The 22692-nt window shown below is 43.3% G+C and overlaps 1 protein-coding gene across 1 annotated transcript; it reads right to left on the bottom strand.

The window, feature by feature from the left end:
- Positions 1-1215: 1215 nt before the first annotated feature.
- Positions 1216-19881, bottom strand: apobec2a (apolipoprotein B mRNA editing enzyme, catalytic polypeptide-like 2a). The gene is made up of 4 exons (XM_056274838.1): positions 19578-19881; positions 5985-6209; positions 4228-4610; positions 1216-2332 (listed from the first exon to the last, which is right to left on the bottom strand). The coding sequence occupies exons 1-3, from the start codon at positions 19829-19831 to the stop codon at positions 4307-4309; spliced, it is 783 nt and encodes a 260-aa protein (XP_056130813.1). The 5' UTR covers positions 19832-19881; the 3' UTR covers positions 1216-2332; positions 4228-4306.
- Between the last annotated feature and the right edge of the window lie 2811 nt (positions 19882-22692).

The raw sequence follows: 22692 nt of genomic DNA on the forward strand, positions 1-22692 counted from the left end.
CAAACCGCCACTTCATTATTTGGTTATCTAGTTAGCTTTTACTGAATAATATAACATTTTTTTCGGGGCAATGTCAATGAAAATTGGGGAATGCCGGGGATGGAGACAGTTTTTCGGCAATATTTAAAGCTCAGTGGTGAGTTTGGCATTTCTTTTTAAATTCTATATGATAGGACTTGTTCTTTAGTGTTTTAATAATGTGCTATATTGTAATGATCACAAAAGTGGCTCCGTAAGTTAAGTCAGTTCAAAGGTTGTTTTTTTGTTGTTGTTGACATTTTCCCCCTTTCCCCAATTATTCTTGGCCAATTACCCCACTCTTCCGAGCCGTCCTGGTTGGTGCTCCACCCCCTTTGCCCATTTGGGCAAAGGGGGTGGAGCTACCCGGACGCCTGAAGTCAGTTTAACGCTGGGGAGTGAGGGGGTGGTGGCATTGCGTGTGTGCGGGTGGTGGTGGGCCTGACCAATTCAAAATGCGTCCCGCGGTCCATGACCGTGAGCATGATCACCCCAAACTTTGAAATTCTTATGAGTAAAGCACATTCCCACCTATCTCATTAGCTTCCCTAAAAGTCAGCCAAGTGAAGACCGCCTCTTTGGTAGACCTACTCAGAGATATTATCATGTGTGTAAACACAGTTTTGCAGTTATGACGTTCATTTCATTCATATCAACCATATCAGCAGCACGCAGTGGTGATGTTCATACTCATCCGTTTATTAATCAGGATCAGTTTGTTATTGCTAGAGTAATGCGCTTTAAATGCAGGGATGATTTTTTTTCTTATTTTATGTTAAAAAAAAGTATCATGATGACATTGTGTGTGTGTGTGTGTGTGTGTGTGTGTGTGTGTGTTTACTAGCCCATTTGTGAGAAATAAATGTGCTTGGTTTGAATTCTATAAAAGTGGGTCGTGACTTAATAACCATGGGGAAATGTGGGTCCCAAGGCCAGACCAGTTAAGAACCACTGCCTCACATCAACTGATAAGGCCCAGCGAAAGGCTTGTGTAAGCTCTACAGTGAAAATAAGTTCTTAGGCGGCGATTAAAAAAAAAAATCCTTTTGAACCGCTTGCGGGAAATACTAGAAAAATAAGATTTCCATCCGCACAGTGCTGCTGTACGTGTGCTACTCCATATAAAGACGTAACATGCTGTACAGATCAAATATCAGCGTGCAGAAAAAAGGTGAGGAAACAATGACACAAGGGAAATATGAATCTTGGTTTAATCAAATAAACCATGTGACATAAAATCTGTTTGTATCATCATTAATAATAAATGAATAAATGAAATATAACTGCAACTTTTTTTAAACTTTGAAAAACACCAACATTACACAAATCACTTTGTTATAAACTGCTCATTACATAGTATTATAATAGCTTCTTGAAGCTGAAAGCTTCATATTATTTAATTAAAGGAAATGCAAACAACCCAACAAAATATATGTTTTAACTTGAATACAGTGGAGAGATTTAGCGCGGTCAACAAGAGTAAAATTAATGTATTTTTAAAACAGAGAATGTAGGAATATGTTGCACCAGCTATTTTCTCTTTATGTATTCTACTCTCGTCTATATTCTGTTGTGCTTACAGGGACCTGCTTCTTCCCATAGGGATTGCTGGAGTTTCATATAATTTGATCTAACATAGAGAGAGATTTCACTAGCAGCTTAGAAACTGCCACTTGAAACCTGAGTTTCTAGTGATTTCTCTCTCGATAAGTTATTGTACATCACCAGTCATCTATTATTAATATGTTTATATTCTTGGTTAATGTATACTCCAAATAAAATCTCTAAGCAACACATGGGAAAAACACTGTGTGCTTTGGGAACCTCTGTTTAAAATAATTCAACAGATTTTCATCATTGGTGTTAAATCAAAGCTGTAAAGCTATTTAGCTGTTGAGGGGCTATTGTATATGTAACTGCAATATACTGATGGACCTTAGCAGCCCCTTATGCTAGGCTACATTTCAACGGAGTGCAACCAGTGTGACCCACAGACTGGATCCACAGACCAACAAGAGGACTTTGGAAGATAAAGCCCGCACAAACCCACAATGACAGACAGAGGCATCGTTTGCAGATGTACTGAGGTTGCTCTTGCATAGGTTGTGTCATGGTGAACGGAGCACATGTAATCAAAAACAAACTACACTTAAGACAGCACACACAAACTCTTTCTCTCCCTCACACACACACAAACACACACAAACAAACACACACAAAACGCTTATTTGATTCATATAGTCAACGCTATGCTACAGTTGCAGGAATAGTAGGGACAATCAGGTGATGAGCAAGTTCTGTGCCAGCAGGATTCCTGTGTCAAGAGAGAGAGTGGTGGTGTTGGTGGAGTTGCAGGTGTTGGGAAGGGGGGGGGGTGTAAAACAAGTCCATGAATCTCTTGACTATGTCAACATTTTCTTACACTTCATATAATGTGTAATTCATATTGACTGTATTCACATCAAATATCATAATACCTTTAGAAAGTCTCATAGTAAGAGCTCGAATTGCCTCTGCCCATCTGCGCAGTGCCAACATCCTACGTTTTAAAAGCTATTACACCATATTAGCTACACCAGTGTTTCCCTACCCAGTCCTCAAGGAATCCCTATCCTGCATATTTTCTTTGCAACCCTGAATAGGTACCTGTTTGTAGTTATTCAACCAATCAGCAATGAGTTATGTCAGATTTTGTACACCTTGCATAAGTAAGTGCTGTGAGATGATTGGTTGAGTAAGTACAAGCAGGGCTACCTATGCAGGGTTGCAATGAAAATCTGCAGGATAGGGGTTCCTTGAGGACTGGGTTGGGAAACACTGAGCTACACTGCTATATTAACGACCGGGATTTCACTCCTACCTACAACGACCATGGGTGGTCAAAATGACCGCCGGTTTTTAAACTCTATATTCTGTCAAGATAAATACCCAATTGAGATGTTAATGCAATGCATATTTTAGTATGTCTGTTAAGAAACTACTGACACCAAAATTAACATTTTAACAACTTTAATACTATTTTTCAAACAATTTAAAATGGCCGCTGTCCAATGCCTGTAAATACTGCAACGCCTCGGTGGTAGTCATGGGGCATCTGAAACGGTGTCTGTAACCAGACATGTTGGAAATGATCAAAACTCAAGTTCAGACCATTACTCTGCACTGGAGGACGCTAGTGTGTTTCTAGGACACAGCACTGAACTTTGCAAAGGAAATGATGCGACCACAACACGTCGTGACGCACATGATGACGCGCAAATCACGCACCGTCATTTTGACTGCTCATGGCCGTTTTAGGTAGATCTTATCATAACTTTTTCTTTGCAATTGATTTGAAATGTATTTTAATGCAAATATATGCAATTTTAGGAACATTGAGGGAGCAGCAGGTCTGTATCTTTTTTCCCCCCACAAAGTTATTAAACTTTGAAAATCCAAAACCGCCAAGACTGCCTTGGAAACTGACTGATGACACACTGATAAGTCTTTGCAGGCCGTGTTAGAGATCCAGCCGCAGCCCTCATTTCGTGTTTAACATGTGCCTGCACTTTGTCTTTAATGACAATAAGCTGAATTGAACTGAATTCCTGGCCTTCCCTAACCCGTCTTCACACACGCTCATTATATTTCTGGCCTTTGTCAGCTTATGTCTCTCCTGCCTAATTCTCATGTAAATAACCTGGATCTTCCCACCTTATACACATAAACCTCTTATCTCTGCCACTCGTTCTTCTTTATGTCTTTTCATCGCCTCTGAGCAGTTTATAACTGCCACACTAACCGCCTTTCCTCCAAGGATCTACGGAGGAATGTTTCTGTGGAGGATATTTCGGACATTTAATTATTTTTATCCATTTATCCATCGATTCATGCAAGTCAGAAACTTTCCACCACAGACATCATCGTTGAGAACATTACTGGCTGGAGTTATTTCTCGACGCCTGACTAATTTGAACTGAATGTCCTTGAACGGTGTGCAGCCAACATCTTGCATAAGCATCGATGAGGCCGCACTATAAACCAGTTAAGTGAATGAAAACATTTTCCTTCAAATCCTATTGTTAGTTTTCCACATAACCCACTCACTGACTCCGAGCCCTGTTTTTGAGGTAGAGTCTTATCTGTCCTAAACCAACTAAGGCTGTCAAATGTCTAAACTGTAATAATGATTAAAAAACAAAAAAAAAACAAAAAAAAACGTCCACCCACATGGTAAAGTAGACTGCTCACTTTGAAAACAGGACTGCCTTTACTTCTGGGGGTATTCCCTCTCATAGACTCACTGTGGTCACTGAAGAATGTCAGACAGCTTTTCATGGTAATACTCGTAGTTGTCCTTGCAGTCTTCCCAGAGATTCAGGGGCTGTTCCTCGTTTTCCACAAATGTGTCCCAGGTGTAGGAGAAATCCAAAGGTTTCATCATCCTCATCTTACAGCCTGCAGTATGTAGGGCCTTGAGGCCAGCCTGGATCTCCGGCTCCTCCCACTCAAACAGCCGCGCTGAAAAGATGGTCATCTTGACGTTCTTCCTGGCCTTCAGGATTTCAACTATTTTGGACGCACATGCTGAGCAGGGACTGGAAGACACATACCTGAAGGGGGAAGGAGGGGGATTTGATCTCGGTGTTTCTTTCAATCAGATGATCAAATGAAAGTAAATTATGCTAATTTTTTCCCCCGTCTCTGCCACTTGATGTTTCTACAGTCAGGGTAGGACACAAAGACAATCCTCTTTTTATTTTACCCCCCCCCCTTTTCTTCCCAAATGTATCCGGCCAATTATCCCACTCTTCCAAGCCTTCCTGGTCGCTGCTCCACCCCTTCTGCCGATCCCAGGGAGGGCTGCAGACTACCACATGTGTCCTCCAATACATGTGGAGTCACCAGCCACTTCTTTTCACCTGACAGTGAGGAGTTTCACCAGGGGGGCGTAGCGCATGGGAGGGTCACACTATTTCCCCCAGATCCACCCCTCCCGAACAGGCGCCCCAACCGACCAGAGGAGGCGCTAGTGCAGCGACCAGGACGCATACCCACACACACATTCCCACCCACAGACACAGCCAATTATGTCTGTAGGGACGCCTGACCAAGCCAGAGGTAACGCGGGGATTCGAACCGGGATCCCCGTGTTGGTAAGCAACGGAATAGACCAGTACGCCACCCGGACGCCCCAGACAATCCTCTCTGAGGACAGATCCCTCCCATACTGCTATGGTTTAAGGTAGAATAATTAACTCAACATTTTAAGTATTATTGAGCTATTTATAATGCCTGAATTGCCATTTAAAAAAACAATATAATTGGTGGGCATCTCCCCCAAATGGGTGTTTTTGCCTCACATAGCATAATTCATTCACTGGAATGCTCCCAAAACATATTTTAGCTAAGGTAGGCTACATGATATGACATGCAATGCAACCAAGACTTATTTTATTTATAGTAAAACAGTTAAAAGGTAAAAATCGCAATTTTCAACATTTTCCCTCTAAATATATATAGTAGGGATAACACTCCATTAGCAGCCATTATACTCTGCAGTCTTCGGTGTGTTTCTGAAATGCCCACAAAAGTGTGCAGGCAAGTGTCCATCAGTGACATCTCATCTATGAATGTAAAGACGACAGTCCTTACTTTCTGTTTGCTGCTACTTTCGGTGGGCACACTGAAATAGACAACACTGTATGAGAAAATGGGAATAACGATGCAGCAGTCATAGAAAATGCCACTGAAAATGACGACTCACAGACTGTGACATCACCGGTGGACACTTTTTATGCACAATTTTTGTGGCATCTCAGAGGCACACAAAAGACGGCTTGTTATTTTGGCTGCTAATGAAGCGCTAATCCCCACAACATATGGGCTGTATCGAGATAATGTGGAAAATCATGATTGCTTTCCTTCAATATCACTGCCACACGGTGCCCCACACCATATGGCAGATTTATAAGTGGGCCACGTACCAGGTGACTGTGTATTTGCCAGCAGGATCATAATCGGGCAGGGTCTGCAAGAAGAAGGCCTCCTCAGCATGAGGGCCTGTGTGCTCATCCTCCAGATAGCCCCTCAACAGCCCATCAACAGAATTCCCCTTATCCACAAGGTAACACAGGTATGTCTTGTTGCGACCAGACGAGTACTCCACATTCTTGAACTGAAACTTGTACTGGAAAGGATCGATGCGGTCGCTGTGTAAAAGAGAAGAATCAAGAAAATGACAGGATTACTGGGATACCCCTGTGTAGCAAATATCCAATCTTTTTTTTTTTGCATGGAAAAATTGAGGTGTGGGAGAGGAAGCAAAAAGAAGGCCTGAGATGAGATTGTTAAACTTGTACACCATGATAATATTTCCACCATAAAATTGTCATATATATATATTATATACATACATACATACATACATATGTGATCTTTCACCAAAAAAAGTCTCTCCCCCCCCCCCCCCAGTTGCATCTACCCCACTCTTCCGAGCCATCCCGGTCACAGCTTCACCTCCTCTGCCGATCCAGGGAGGGCTGCAGACTACCACATGCCTCCTCCGATACATGTGGAGTCGCCAGCCGCTTCTTTTCACTTGACAGTGAGGAGTTTCACCAGGGGGATGTAGTGCATGGGAGGATCACGCTATTCCCCCAAGCCCCCCCCCCCAAACAGGCGCCCCGACTGACCAAAGGAGGTGCTATTGCAGCGACCAGCACACATACCCACATCCGGCTTCCAACCTGCGGACAGACGCCCGACCAAGCCGGAGGTAACACAAGGATTCGAACCACCAATCCCCGTGTTGGTAGGCAACGGAACAGACCGCTATACCCGGACGCCCAAAGACCCAGTTTTTACAGTCACATCTTAATCTTTCCTGTGATGCATCCAGTTTCATTTGTGGATGGTAAAATAACAAGTCACTCAGACAGTCCAGAAGTATCACTGACTTAAATACGTTTCCCAAATGTGTGCCATTTTATTCCTATAGGCTTTTTGATATCTTTTTTTAAACTTTTCTTTTTATCTTTTTTTTTTTTTAATATAAATTTATTTCTGATTTCTCCCAATTTAGTGGCCAATCGATCCATATTTTAGTTCAAACACCCACCCTCGTACTGCATGCGTTCGCCAACTGCATCTCTCCGGCTGGGGGTCTCGAAGGAGACGCCTCGCCACCTTCGTGACAAGGTGAATCCAGGCCGAACCACTGCTTTTATCGGACACACACAGAGACGCATTCATGTGACGAACACAAGCCGACTCCACCCCCCTCCCGAAGACAGCGCTGCCAATTATTGCTGCTTCATCGAGTCCGGCCATAGTCAGATCTGACGAGACCGGGGCGGGAACCCCGTCCCCAGTGGGCAACTGTATCGACACAAAGCCGAACCTTTCTTTTTATCTTAATCTCTATTGTAATATTTAACATTTATCATCGTATAAGCCTTTAACTTGCCTTTAATTCTCATTCTCTCCTCTTGATTATAAAGCGGTTTTAAACTTTCTTTGCTGCTTATGACTGATTTAATTTGCTTCTTTCTCATGTAAAGCACTTCACCCTGCACTTCATGTATGACATTTTTTAACTAGCTTATTATTATTATTAATGACAATAATAATCATAAATTTTTTGCCTTTGTATTTTCATCTGGTAAAAGTGATATTTTTTAGTTTAAAGAAAACGTCGTATTGAGGCTGTATTTTTTTGTTACAAAACCTGCATGCCCTGCATAATGAAGAAGTTTCAACCAAACAGATCCACATATCTGGTGCTCATTGAATTAACTGGAGTAATAAGTAATTGCATGGACCAAAAAAAATTTGCTGTGAGAATATTTATCTAAAAAAATGTTTTGACACTACTGATCACAATAGATTAACTGACAAATTGGAAGGGTATGCTATCACAGGGTGGTTCAGAATTGGCTAAGAAGCTATTTAAGTAACAGGCATCAGTTTGTAATGACAGGTGAACATAAATCGTCGTGCGTGGACATTACTTGTGGTGTACCCCAGGGGTCAGTTTTAGGTCCAAAACTGTTCATTCTGTACTTAAATGCTGTCAAAAGATATCAAGATATCAAAAATATTGAAATTTGTTCTATTTACTGATGACGACAATATATTTTGTTCTGGTGAGAATTGACAGCAGCTTTTGGAGGTGATCACAATAGAAATGGAAAAATCAAAACGGTGGTTTGACAAAAATAAATAAATAAATTTACAAAAATCATTAAATCTGGACAAAACAAAGTTTATGTTGTTTGGAAATCACTTAATAAATACCAAAGTGAAAGTAGTGATAGACAATGTCCAACTAGAAAGAGTATATGAAAATAAATTCCTAGGTGTGATACTAGACCACAAAATCTGCTGAAAACCTCACATAACATATATGTGCAAGCAAAGCTGGCAAGGAGCATTGCAGTCATGGGAAAAGCAAGTCACATCCTGGATCATAAATCACTGCACACACTGTATTGTTCATTTATTGTAACATATCTGATCTACTGTGTGGAGGTATGGGGTAACGCCTACAAAACCAACCTAAAACCATTATGTATACTACAAAAGAGAGCCATAAGGATAGTTAATAATGTAGGATATCATGAAAGACACTAACAAGCTATTTTTAAAGTCAAATGCCTTGAAGTTCAGGGATTTAGTAGAATTTAACACAGCACAAAATAATATTCAAAGCAAGAAACAATCTACTGCCACGTAATACACAAAAATATTCTCAGATAGGGAAGGGGAATATAATTTGAGAGGGAAATTACATTCCAAGAAATTATGTGTTCGAACAACTTTGAAGAACATGGGCATTTCAACCTGTGGGGTAAAATTGTGGGGCAGTCTGAGCATGGAACTCAAAGTACAAACATTACGCAGTTCAAGAAGAAGTACAAAGGTCTGATTATCAAGCGATATAGGGACGATGAAGGGTTGTGTTAACCATTAAAGTTTTACTCATCTCCAAACATACCTAATCACATTTTATTTTTCATTTTCTTTCATATGACACTGAGTCGTATCTGGGTTGTTACATATATGACAATAAAATATGAAGACAAATATGACAATAATATATATATATCTCCAAACTCACAGGGATGCTAGAGCCTATCCCAGGGCAGTGGGCAGGGAGACACCCTGGACAGGCTGCCCATATAAATATATTTACTTTTTTTTTTACTGTCATATTTTTTGTTATATATATATTTCTCTTTTTGTGATGTATAGTAGCCGAATTAACTAAAGAATAGGTGAGAAGGGCTAGGAAAAAATAAGTGTATTTTTATTTACACTTCTCCTACATGTACCAAATAATCTGACGCATACAGAGATTTGTTCGCTGATTTTGATGTGTGGATTTGTTGATCACTTCCGATTATTGGCAATGGATTATCTGTATTTTATATCCCGCTTATTTACATGTTCGAAATAAACCATCATTCATTTATTCAAGATGCTTATTCAAAGATCCAGGCAACAAAGTGTCTTTCGGTGCTTTAAGTGTCTTAAAAATACAAGCAAATTCTTGTATTTGTTCCTATTTCCATTCATAACGTTGTGAAGGACAGTGAAATAAATGGCTGGGCGTGGACTACCCCTGGATTAGTAGGGGCAGAAAGATTCTGTCATATCGGCCAATATGGCCAGGCACACCGGAGCTAAATTTAGAATGTGTGGGAGAGCGGAGTGGAATTCCAGCTCTTTATTATTAGACCTGTGACGCTGCAACCCATCGCTTACTAATCAGCTTTGAGATTTGGCAACCCATTCTCTTTAACTCGGTATCAGCGCTTGGTTTTTAATTCTCTGTGTAACGTTCATTATTTCCCTTTTATGACGCTGCTATCACTGCTGCTGCATTTACCAGCTAAGGTTACTGGTCTTGGAAAAAAGTAGACACACAGAGCCTGTTAGGTTAAAATCCAGTAAAGCAATTAAGGAATACTGGTACTGAATATACACCAATCAGCCAAAACACTAAACCACAGGTGGAGTGAATAACATCTATTATCTTGTTAAACAGTGAAATGGTAGGGCGTCCGGGTAGCATAGCGGTCTATTCTGTGGTTGCCTACCGACACAGGGATCGCCGGATTGAATCTCTGTGTTACCTCCGGCTTTGTCAGGCGTCTCTACAGACACAACTGGCCGTGTCTGGGGGTGGGAAGCCGGATGTGGGGGTGTGTCCTGGTTGTTGCACTAGCGCCTCCTCTGGTTGGTTGAGGTGCCTGTTCGGGGGGAGGGGGAACAGCATGATCCTCTCACGCGACACATCCCCCTGGCAAAACTCCTCACTGTCAGGTGAAAAGAAGCGGCTGGCGATTCCACATGTATCAGAGGAGGCATGTGGTAGTCTGCAGCCCTCCCCAGACAGGCAGAGGGGGTGGAGCAGCGACCGGGACAGCGTGGAAGAGTAGGGTAATTGGCCGGATACAAGTGGGGAGAAAAACGGGGGGGGGAGGGGTAAAATGGTTAATGGACTGCATTTATGTAGCACTTTTTAGTCTACCGACCACCCAAAGTGCTTTAGAGTGTATGTCTCACATCAACCCATTCACACACACATTCATACACTGATGGAGGAGGCTGCCATGCAAGGTGCCAGCCTGCTCATCGGAGGAGTTAGGGGTTCAGTGTCTTGCTCCAGGTCACTTGGACACACTCTCTGGAGGTTCCATCCCACAGAAGAGCTACTGTGGCTCAAATTGCAGAAAAAGTTAATGCTGGCTATGATAGACAGGGGTCAGGACACACCGTGTATCACAGCCTGCTGCGTATGAGGCCGTGTAGCCGCAGACTGGTCACAGTATCCATGATGACTCCTGTCCACCGCCGAAAGCGCCTAAAATGGGCATGTGAAGGTCAGAACTGGACCATGGAGCAATGGAAGAAGGTGATGAATCATGTTTTCTTTTACATCACGTGGACGGTCGGGTGTATGTGCATCGTTTGTCTGGGGAAGAAATGGCACTGGGATGTACTATGGGAAGAAGGCAAACTGGCGGAGGCAGTGTGATGCTCTGGGCAACGTTCTGCTGGGAAACCGTGGGTCCTGGCATTCATGTGGCCGTTACGTTGACATGTACCACCTACCTAACATTGTTGCAGACCAGGTACCCCCCTTCGTGGCAACGGTATTCCCTGATGGCAGTGGCCTCTTTCAGCAGGATAATGCACCCTGCCACACTGCAAAAACTGTTGAGGAATGGTTTGAGGAACATGACAAAAAGTTCAAGGTGTTGCCTTGGCCTCCAAATTCCCCAGATCTAAAGCCGATCGAGCATCTGTGGGAAGTGCTGGAAATCAAGTCTGATCCATGGAGGCCCCACCTCACAACCTGCAGGACTTAAAGGATCTGCTGCCAACGTCTTGATGCCAGATACCAGAGGACACCTTCAGAGGTCTTGTGGAGTCCATGCCTTGACAGGTCAGAGCTGTTTTGGCAGCACGAGTGGGACCTACACAATATTAGGCAGGTGGTTTTAATGTTTTGGCTGATTGGTGTAGTTTGCTTGGTGTTAGCTAATTAGACGGGGATTTAAAAAAAAAATCACTTAAACTACAATATCAACAGAAAGTGATGGTACACTAATACATAACATCACATACAATGGCAATAAAATAATTTTATTTACATATAAAAGTATGAACGATTTTAAGCATTCCTGATGAAACAACCACACATTTGTGATGTAGGCAGGATTTTTCAGGATGATATCTGCCTAGTGAAGGGAAGGTTTAAAGTTGGGAATCACCCAACAAAGTTTTAACACAATGGTATGCTAAAGATAAAAATGATAATAATCTAGTTAAAAATTTTATCATCTATAACGATGACTAGAGAGCTGTTTGTACGAATTCTCATCAATGTTTAAGTGCCAGGATCAGTGTGACAGAATGGAAAGAACAGCAAGACCAGTAAGCCATGCAAGGACCTCAGCACTGGGGCCAAAATAAAGGTCCCTATAGATAAACAAAGATATGTGGCATGTGTCTGGATTTTCCTCGCAGCTAAGAAAAGCAGCATGATTAATGCATCATGCTGGAGAGCAGAACTTCTTAGATTTTAGAACAAAGCCAATTTTTGGCTTTGATACTTGCACACTAAGAGTAAGGTTCTGATTTAAACAGATTCTCTCTGCTGCTGACTCTACTGGATTTGCGATTGCACCAAAAAAAAAAATATCATGGCATGCAGAAATGAACAGAGTCCAAGCACAACATGCTAATTTGTCCAACAAAAAGAAACCTAAGACACTGCAATTACTTTATTATTAATGCCATTACAAGCGCTCAGCGATGAACGGGTAGATGAATGGATGGATGAAGATGTCATGAAAGGCTGGTGCATTTTAAAAATCACTAACATGCAATTTTTTTTGCTTGAATGAATTGAAGCCTTTGACAATCATATACAGATATAGAGCAAATCTATTTAGACATACAAGAACATTCAATGGCAGCATGAAAAGTAAATTAGTCCACATTTATATAATATAAAGTTTGAAAATTCACTAAATTTTTGAATTTGGAGATAAAATCCAAGAGAACATCACACAACCTTCTGGTGGTCACACAAAATTGATCAATGTTTGGTAAAACACTGAGCAAGTTATTACATTTTCTGTGTACATTACAGTTTACACAGCATTTACAATCAGCAAAGGCTCGTTTTGGAAATTATCAATATCTTATGACCTTTATTGTCTTGGGGGGGGGTTCCCTCAGAATGTGAGTGCCTGGAATTAATTAGTTTTGCACTTATGAAAAATATTTAGTGATGGACTTCTTAATGAACTACAGGATGCAGAGAAGCAAACTTTGTTCAAACACTGGAGGGTCTGTTCTGAAAATTGAAAAAGCATACAGCTTTCTTTTCTAATTTTCTAATTTTAATACGTCTGGAGATTTGTTAAAAGCCACGTCCACTTCCATTAATCATGACAGAAATGTCATAAGTCAACTTGAAAATGATATTACAGCACACCTTTCACAATTGTGGCACCCCCTATTGGTAGGTTGGTAGGTTTCAAAACACTTTTGTGAGCATGTTCACTGAAGGATTTCTCAACATCTGTTCAAAAATTGGATCTGATTACATGAATGGTCAGTGAGTTGTGGCTAATTCTGTGTGCTGTTAAAAGTTCATTGGTGGATAATAGCTAGACCATTTGGCCTATCATTTATCGTTTGGCCAATCTAATGAAAAACAGTCCCAAAATGGTCCATAACAACAGAGTAATCACACTTTATCTCAAGTACAGTTTTTCAGTACCCTGGCGGTACATAAAACCAATCTTCATTATTCTGTCTTTCAGCTCTATAATGGGGGGCTTGTGTGCTGCTGCTTGCCAATAGATATGTGTCATGCAGTCCCCAGCTGGTTGTGAATAGGTGTTTCTGTAGCATGATAGATTTCAGAACAAACAGCCTAAAGGGCTAAGAGAACAACTAATCAGTCTTTTTGGTTTAGCCTCCATCAGTAAAAACCAGTGTTGGCGAGTAACTAGTTACGTGCAACGGCGTTACGTAACTGAATTACAAAATAAATGTAATTGTAATCTGTTACAATTAATGAGAAAAAAGTGTAATTAAATTACAGCTGCTAATCAAAATGTTGGTGATTACAAAGCATTTCCATCCCAATATATTCTTTTTGGTAAAAGCCTTATTTGCTTTGGGGGTTGTGCTTTAAGGTTTACACTGCCTGGTTTAATGTATGTTTTTAGGACTTTTCAGCTTTACTGCCTGGTTTAAAACGTTTGTAAGAAAGGTAATCAAAAAGTAATCAATTGTAATGTACATTGCTTTGATGAATTAATTAAATAGTTACATTTCATCTCATCGCCAGCTGCTTCTCTGGGGTTGGGTCGCGGCGGCAGCAAGCTAAGTGGGGCACTCCAGACGTCCCTCTCCCTAGCAATGCCCTCCAGCTCCTCCTGAGCCAAATTGGACATGTAGTCCCACCAGTGAGCTCTGGGTCTACCTCAGGGTCTCCTCCTAGCTGGACATGCCTGGAAAACCTCCAAAGGAAGGCGCCCAGGAGGCATCCTAATCAGATGCTCGAACCACAACAACTGGCTCCTTTCGACGCAAAGGAGCAGCGGCTCTACTCTGAGCTCCCTCCGCCTGACCGAACTCCTCACCCTATCTCTAAGGCTGAGCCCAGACACCCTATGGAGGAAACTAATTTCAGCCGCTTGTATTCGCAATCCCACCCTTTCAGTCACTACCCAAAGCTCATGACCATAGATGTGGGTTGGAACGAAGATTGACTGGTAAATTGAGAGCTTTGCCTTCCGGCTCAGCTCCCTCTTCACCACAATGTTCCGGCACAATGTCCCCATTACTGCTGATGCTGCGCCAGTCCGCCTGTCAATCTCCTGCTCCATCCTACCCTCACTCGTGAACAAGACATGTTTTCGGTGGGTGTCAGACTCCATCAAGGTTGTCCCTTGTCTCAAATTCTGTTTGTGACATTCATGGACTGGATCTCAAGGTGCAGCCAAGGTGAGGAGTGTGTCCATTTTGGGAACCTCAGAATTGCATCACTGCTCTTCGCAGATGATGTGGTTTTGTTGGCTTCATCAGAACGCGACCTCCAGCACACACTGGGGTGGTTTGCAGCTAAGTGTGAAATGGCCAGGATGAGAGTCAGCACCTCCAAATCTGAGGCCATGGATCTCTACCGGAAAATGGTGAATTGCTCCCTCCGGGTTGGAGATGAGTTTTTGCCTCAAGTGAAGGAGTTCAAGTATCTCGGGGTCTTGTTCACGAGTGAGGGTAGTTACATTTTTGATTTTTTTGATATGCTACATTAATCCCTGTGGGGAAATTCCTCTCTGCATTTAACCCATCCTAGCTGTGTAGCTAGGAGCAGTAGGCAGCCGCCTTGCAGCACCCGGGGACCAACTCTAGTTCTTCTTTCCATTGCCTTGGTCAGGGGCACAGACAGGAGTATAAACCCTAACATTAATGTATTTTTTGTAATTACTTGTAATATACTTGTAATGTAATTACTTATTACATTTTTAACAGGTCAAAAGTAACTTTCGCCCTGTCAGCAAGGTTCTTCATGTCACTTTCACCTCTAATCTTTCACTTCTTCATGATACTGCACAATCCCCCCCCCCTCTTTTTCTCCCCAATTGTATCCAGCCAACTACGGGGAGGGAGACTATCACATGCCTCCTCCGATACATGTGGAGTCGCCAGCCGCTTCTTTTCACCTGACAGTGAGGAGTTTCGCCAGGGGGATGCAGTGCGTAGGAGGATCACGCTATTCCCCCTCCTCCCCCCTAACAGGTGCCCCGACTGACCAGAGGAGGCGCTAGTGCAGCGACCAGGACACATACCCACATCTGGCTTCCCACCTGCAGACACGGCCAACCGCATCTGTAGGAAACACGGGGAGCCGACCACTGACCCCCATGTTGGTAGGCAACTCAATTTCCCCTCAGGGATGAATGAAGTATTCCTGATTCTGAATAGACCGCCACTCCACCTGGACGCCCAATACAGCACAAATTTTATTTAGAAATATTCGGCTGCAGTGCAACCGAATATTTGGCACGTGTACTGACTAGGGTTGGGCATCGTTCGGATTTTAACGATTCTGATTTTCGATTCCGGTTCTTAATTATTCTCGATTCCGGTTCTTTGAGAGGCGGGGTCAAAACAGGTCACATGCTTCTTTCACAGAAGAAACAATTATTTCAAAAAAAAACTTTATACAAGCCATTCTGTTTTAAGAACGGATCATTCATGCGAATGTCTCATTCTTATATTTACATTTACAACAATGAAGATGGAGAAATAATGACACAGTTACACCCTGGTCCGGGTTACCAGGTATTAAACTCCTTAAATTAAGCTACGTTTACATGACAACAGTCTTGATAAAAACGGAAAAGTTTTTCCTTTGTGTTTTAAAAGAGTTCCGCGTTCGGGCGACATCGTTTTGAATACGATCCGCGTGCACACAGATCCGCAAAAAAACGACTGAAAACGCTGTAGTACTCATACCAGGCCAGTAGGTGGCGGTGAAACTCTGTAGCAGAGAGCCCTCTCGGTGGACCCCCCCCCACACCACGCGTCTGCGCACAAACGCTTAGTTCTCAGAGCGGTAAGTAAACAGACGATGGCGAGCGTACGCTCGAAAACAGATCGTTTTGTCTGGACGGGCGATGAAGTGGAGTTGTTACTCCGAGTGACGCTGGACTGTAAAGCATCAAAATTCCAGCAAAACGTTGATTGGGAATCCTGCCTGATCACGGTAATGGTGCACTTTGCTGGAGGAGCGTTAATAAACTCAGCAGAGATAACATCAGAAACACAGCTCGGTAATCCGCCATTGGTAATGTCTTCTTACTCGCGCGTTGCCGTCTAACTGAAAACGTTAATACGCATGTGCGAAGTGGAGACGTGACGTCACCGTTTCCCCAGGAACCGGCTTTGCTAGATTACGCGGCGGCGCCGGAGTTGCGTTTTCGCAAGACTTCCCTCCGGAACCCGGTTTCAGAAGTTCGCGTTTTCAGGCCCCCGAAACGCCGTTGTCGTGTGAGCGAACGGCCAAAACGCAACAATACTGTAACGTGAATGGATAAGTAGACACGTTGGTCCTTCACTAACGGGTCGGACCCTTTAGTCCAGTGGTTCTCAACCTTTTTGGGGTCCTGGACCCCCTGCGTATTTTTGATCTACCCTGAGGACCCCTCCACCTGATCTTGGGGGAGGGGGGTTGCAATTTGATAGAAACAGTAGAAACTGCATTTTAAATTGCATTATAGCATTTATTCACTCTTTGGGGCAAAAATAAGAGCTTTCAGTTGTAACTTAGATGTGGTTAACTAAACAGAATTCTTATGCAGTAACTTTCAGATATATGTAACAAAACAGAATATGTATTCAGTAACTTTCAGATATATGTAACAAAACAGAATATGTATTCAGTAACTTTCAGATATATGTAACAACAGAATCTTTATGCAGTAACTTTTAACAACGCAAACGGGAGCGAGATCTCTTATTAAAATACAATAAATTACACTTGTGAAACAGATGTAATTAGAGAAAAAGTCCTGTTACCCTTTATAGTTTAGGTAGATAAAGGTCTCAGTCACATTTGAGTAAAATAATCGTATTTCTATAAATGTCATAGGATCTTTTTTTAAAAAATATTTTATTTTCACGGACCCCTTGCAATTACACCACGGACCACTAGGGGTCCGCGGACCCCCGGTTGAGAAACACTGCTTTAGTCGACTGGTTAACGTTGTCGCTTGCGGAGTGGGAGACACGGGTTCGCGTCCCTGCTGTGGCGACGGTCTCCCAGACTGCCCCCCGAATTCGCTACGTTGGTGTCAGAAGTGGGATGGAGCGACCGTAAGGCCATCGGAAGCGTATGCGCCCTGAGGCGTGAAGGAGCTGATATGCTTAAGCGCGGGGACGCGCTTCCCGAAGGAGGGAGGTAGTGTAACGTGCACGGATAACAAGACACGCTGGCCGCCTAGCTCGCGGGCCTGAAACTTTAGTCGAGCGGTTAGCGATGTCTCCTGCGGTGCGGGCAACACGGGTTCGCTTCCCGGCCGCGGCAGTTCCTGTGGTTGCGTTGTCCCCCGAATTCGCTACAATACTTTACTGATTTATGCTGAAAACGTTGCCGTCTAAACGGCCCTTCAGGCTGTATACGTGAGCGTTCAGCACAGAAAGTTTTTTTCAGTATTTGCGTACAGTTTATAGCAATTCTCTCACGTATAAGTTGTTTGCCGTCTCGCTGTTGCGAAGAAGACAAACGTTATTCATTTTCACTTACCCAATGGCGACGGGGTGCCGCCTGCTGTTTGCTCAGGGTTGCTGAAGAGGACCCCGAGGCAGGAGATGGAGACCGGCGCACTGGTTCATGTGTACACCGTGCAGGCGAAGGTGTTTGGCCATATTTGTTGTGCGTCCTCCCTTGCACCAAATAATTTTGCCGCAGGCGTTGCGCTGCGCCAAGCCTTCATTTTTCAGGGCAAAATGAAGCCGCACTTTCGACCGCCGCTTGCTCTGGTCCATGATGGCGCACATTTAACTTGCGGAGGCGGAAACTACGGAAGCCGCGTGCCGCCACCACGGAAACTGAAGCTAACTTTAGCGCGAGTGAAGTTTATTTAGGAACCCATTCTTATGGATGCCGATATTGAGCAAATAGCGACACCTAGTGGTCTGTTACGTTATCTGAGACCCATAATGCTGTGCGCTGTCCTTGTGGGTCACTCTTAATAAAAATTCATGAACTGAAACACCCATAGGCAGAATGGAAATTTGAATTTCTTAACGATTCCTTTGGAATCGGAATTTTGGAGCCGGCTGTCGATGCCCAGCCCTAGTACTGCCATTTAGTCTCGGTTGCACGTCTTCTCCAAAGCCTGCCGTCTTACTTCTACACAGCACTTTCTTAATGTTGAATGCTTTCTAATCAACTTGCCAGTCCCTTTGAAAGCAAAACCTAGTGTCATATTTTCATATCTGTCACAAATATCAAAAGGTATTTTGTATGCCAATTGTGTCATAAAAGATGACATTTGTGCGTACTCTTTTTCATGTGTGACAATGTTTAATTCAAACCACCATCACAGGCACAACGCCTCTGTGTTGTGTGTGTGGTGGTGGTTAAAATAGTCTGCAACGCACATGTCCCATGCACAGTCATTTTCTTCCCATGCATATTAATATACATATGCACCGTTGCATGTTCTGTATATGATATCTATTTTACATTGGGAGACTGAATTTCATATTAATATACATATGCACCGTTGCATGTTCTGTATCTTATCTATTTTACACTGGGAGACTGAATTTCATACATTGGTCCGGGGAAAGCTGTAATGTTTTGGTGTTAAGTTTCATCATTCACTCATATCTTGATATACATGGGGTTTCACAGCTTGGTGCACCTCATGTATTTTAACATTATACGTTGTATTGTTGCATTGTATTGATCAGTCAGCCTTTTTCTTTACATTTTCTAAGGTTGTAATGTTGGACAGTTTTAATGGTGCATTTGTACACCCTCTCTTTTAGTTAATCTATATATTTTCCGCTGAGTTGTTTCAGGCGTTGCTATATTTCTGCTAACACTTAGCACTTGTTTGTATTTCATAGTCTGTATAGTCTGTGTTTCATAATCTTTCATAGTCAATTTCACCCAGAGATCCTTAATTTTTTGTCGAATCTAAAGCTATAGACTCTCAATCTGCATGATGAATGCCATACAACCAACCATTACATTTAGTCTGCAGGAGGTGTAGATTACAACAGACAGTCGCTTGTAAAATAATTTGGTTTGGCTGGATGGATCTGTTCGACTGGTTATTTATGCTGAAATTGAGATTTATGTAAAGGGTAAACTCAAAGAATGATTAAAAAAAAACTGGGAGGTCGAGAGTAAACCTGTCTGGAGACGTTAAACTTAAATAGGGCTGAGTGCACTATTTTAACCCCAGTAAGCATCTCATTGCCTGGTCAAGTTTTGAACCGAACTACTGCTTTTGTCCATCATCACATACCCAGAGATGATTTCAAACGGAGGCAGCTCCATCGGCTCAACCTGCAACTCTCCATTCTCGCCCTTGGCCCCGTCCTCCGCCCCAGCTCCTTCCGCCTGCGCCGCCGGAGCCTCTCCGTCGCCCGTGGCTTCAGACCTGGCCACGCCGGCCTTCTCCTCTTTCTTCGGCAACTTACTTACATCCTTCGTTGCTTCGGTCGCCTCCTTTTCTTTCCTGTCTTTTTTTCTTGTGAGCATCCCGCTTTTGTCAGCCATAAGACGGAAAAGGAAAATTTCTTTCTTTTCCTGCCCGGCAGATTTTGAGTCGGAAGGACTCGGAGGTTGGGGAGGAGGGGATGGTCAAAGTGTAGGGGTGAGGGAAAGAGAGAGAGCGAGACAGAGAGAGAGAGAGAGAGAGAGAGAGAGAGAGAGAGAGAGAGAGACAGAGAGAGGGATTAGCAAGAAAAAGAGAAGAATAAGAAAAGAGGGGAAACAGTGGAGTGAGAGAGATGGGGACGGGGCGAGCTAGAGAAAGAGGCGATAGGGGCACTAGACACAAATGGGCAGCTGCAGCTCAAAAGACCAGACAGGTCTATTTAAAGACGCCAAGGATATGTGGCCATGTCTCACTGATCCTGCACTGCTGCAGTGTGAGTGTGTGTGTGTGTGTGTGTGTGTGTGTGTGTGTGTGTGTGTGTGTGTGTGTGTGTGTGTGTGTGTGTGTGTGTGTGTGTGTGTGTGTGATTGGCATGCCTGTCTGCCTGCCTACCTTTGCAGTTTGGGTTAGTGAGAGGTACAGAGGCTACGTTTGCCCGTTACAGGAGAAGGGCAACAAAATAATAAGGTTTATACACGACTACAGCTGCATGCATGGCTTTAGAAGCAACGTTAAGGCTGGATTAAAAAAAAAAAAAAAAGAGAACGAAACTTTGGCCTTTGCTGTAGGACCTCTTGGCAAGAGCTGCATACTGAACAGCTGAACTTTCTCAGTTAAAACTGATTTATTGTATTGTGACGGTTTATTTCATACTATTTGAAAGTCTGTTTTATTGACTAATGTTGTTTTGTTTTTTTTATTAAATTTTCCTAAGGCCTTTGAGGCGTACTTTGTAATATTGCGCTTTAATTAAAACTCGAGTTGAGAGGGAATTGGCCTAATAAATCAGATTTACCAACAAAAGATGGATCCTGAGGATTGTAAAAAGAGTCTGTGGAGCCAGCCGGCGGCCCGAGTTCTCCACCGGCTTCTATTTTCTGCTTCTGTTCTCCGCTATAGTTCTATATTTACACCACTCCATGCACAGTGGTGTATACATAGATTCAATGTACAGCATACCCTACACACTGTTGTACGTACACACCACATGGGCAACGGATTGGGGGGGGGGGTTTCCATTGCCTCACTGTTATCTCTCTCTTTCCATCTCTCACTCACTTTACTGGTTGCTGTTTTATCTTTAATTCATTAATTAATTAAGTAATTTTCTGTAGTGTAGTGTATGTTTGATTTGAAATGTTGCTGTTGACAACACTGCCAAATCGCACATAGGTCAAAACAGAAGGTAGTATGAGATATTGAGCTCCGCCACTCCACCGAGGCTTCAGGGTATCAAGTCCAAGTTACGTGACACCGGTTTCGGTGCGATAGACATGAAATGCATTGTCTTTGCTGCGTGGTTATTTTTTGAACAGGGTGAAAGTTGACGCTTGATGTGCGATATCCATCAGGTCGAAACACTTCCACAGTGAATCACTAGTTCTGTTTTTAAATTTCTGCACGTACTTTGCAACCCGTAGGTCAGCATGTATCAAAAACGTTCTGCAAAATACATCCAAACAGCCGGGTCCATAAGGGCACTTTAACTGTGACTCAGTATTGTTTTGTATGCAGAAAGAGTTCCTTTATAATCCAGTTTTACTGGTGAATCTATATATACATATAAAAAAGTGTGTGTCTATGTATGTATGTATGTGCATATACTGCTCAAAAAAATAAATGGAAAACATAAGCAATGCAATGTAGCTCCAACTCAATCACACTTTTGAGATATCAACCTGTCCAGTTAGGAAGCAACACTGATTTGTGAATCAATTTCACCTGTTGGTAAATTGTCTAATTTCCACCAGGTGGAAATTAGACAATTTGCAAGACAACCCCTATAAAAGGAATGGATTTGCAGGTGGTGGCCACAGACCATTTGCCTGTCCTCATCTTTTCTGGCCGATCTTTGGTTAGTTTTTCATTTTGCTAGTGCCCTCACCACTAGAGGTGGCATGAGGCGGTATCTGCAACCTACAGAAGTTGCTCAGGTAGTGCAGCTCATCCAGGATGGCACATCAATGCGTGCTGTGGCAAGAAGATTTGATGTGTCTCCCAGCACAGTGTCCAGAGCATGGAGGAGGTACCAGGAGACAGGCCAGTACACCAGGAGATGTGGAGGGGGCTGCAGGAGGACAACAACCCCGCAGCAGGACCGCTATCTGGTCCTTTGTGCAAGGAGGAACAGGAGGAGCACTGCCGGAGCCCTACAGAACGACCTTCAACAGGCCACTAATGTGCAGGTTTCTGCTCAAACAGTGAGAAACAGAATGCATGAGGATGGTATGAGGGCCCGACGTCCACAATTGGGGCCTGTGCTCACAGCCCAACACCGTGCAGCCCGATTGACCTTTGGCAGAGAACATCTTGGTTGGCAGATTCGCCATTGGCGCCCTGTGCTCTTCACAGATGAGAGCAGGTTCACACTGAACACATGTGACAGACGTGAGAGAGTCTGGAGACGCTGTGGAGAACGTTGTGCTGCCTGCAACATCCTCCAGCATGACCGGTTTGGCGGTGGGTCAGTGATGGTCTGGGGAGGCATATCCTTGGAGGGCCGCACAGACCTCTACGTGCTAGCCAGAGGTACCATGACTGCCATTAGGTACCGGGATGAGATCCTCAGACCCATTGTCAGACCATATGCTGGTGCAGTGGGCCCTGGGTTCCTGCTCATGCATGACAATGCTCGTCCTCGTGTGGCCAGAGTGTGTCAGCAGTTCCTCTATGTCGAGGGCATTGATGCTATGGACTGGCCTGCACGTTCCCCAGACCTGAATCCAATCGAGCACCTCTGGGACATCATGTCTCGTACCAT

Source organism: Lampris incognitus, chromosome 2 (genome assembly GCF_029633865.1).
Source record: "Lampris incognitus isolate fLamInc1 chromosome 2, fLamInc1.hap2, whole genome shotgun sequence".
Taxonomy (NCBI): Eukaryota; Metazoa; Chordata; class Actinopteri; order Lampriformes; family Lampridae; genus Lampris; species Lampris incognitus.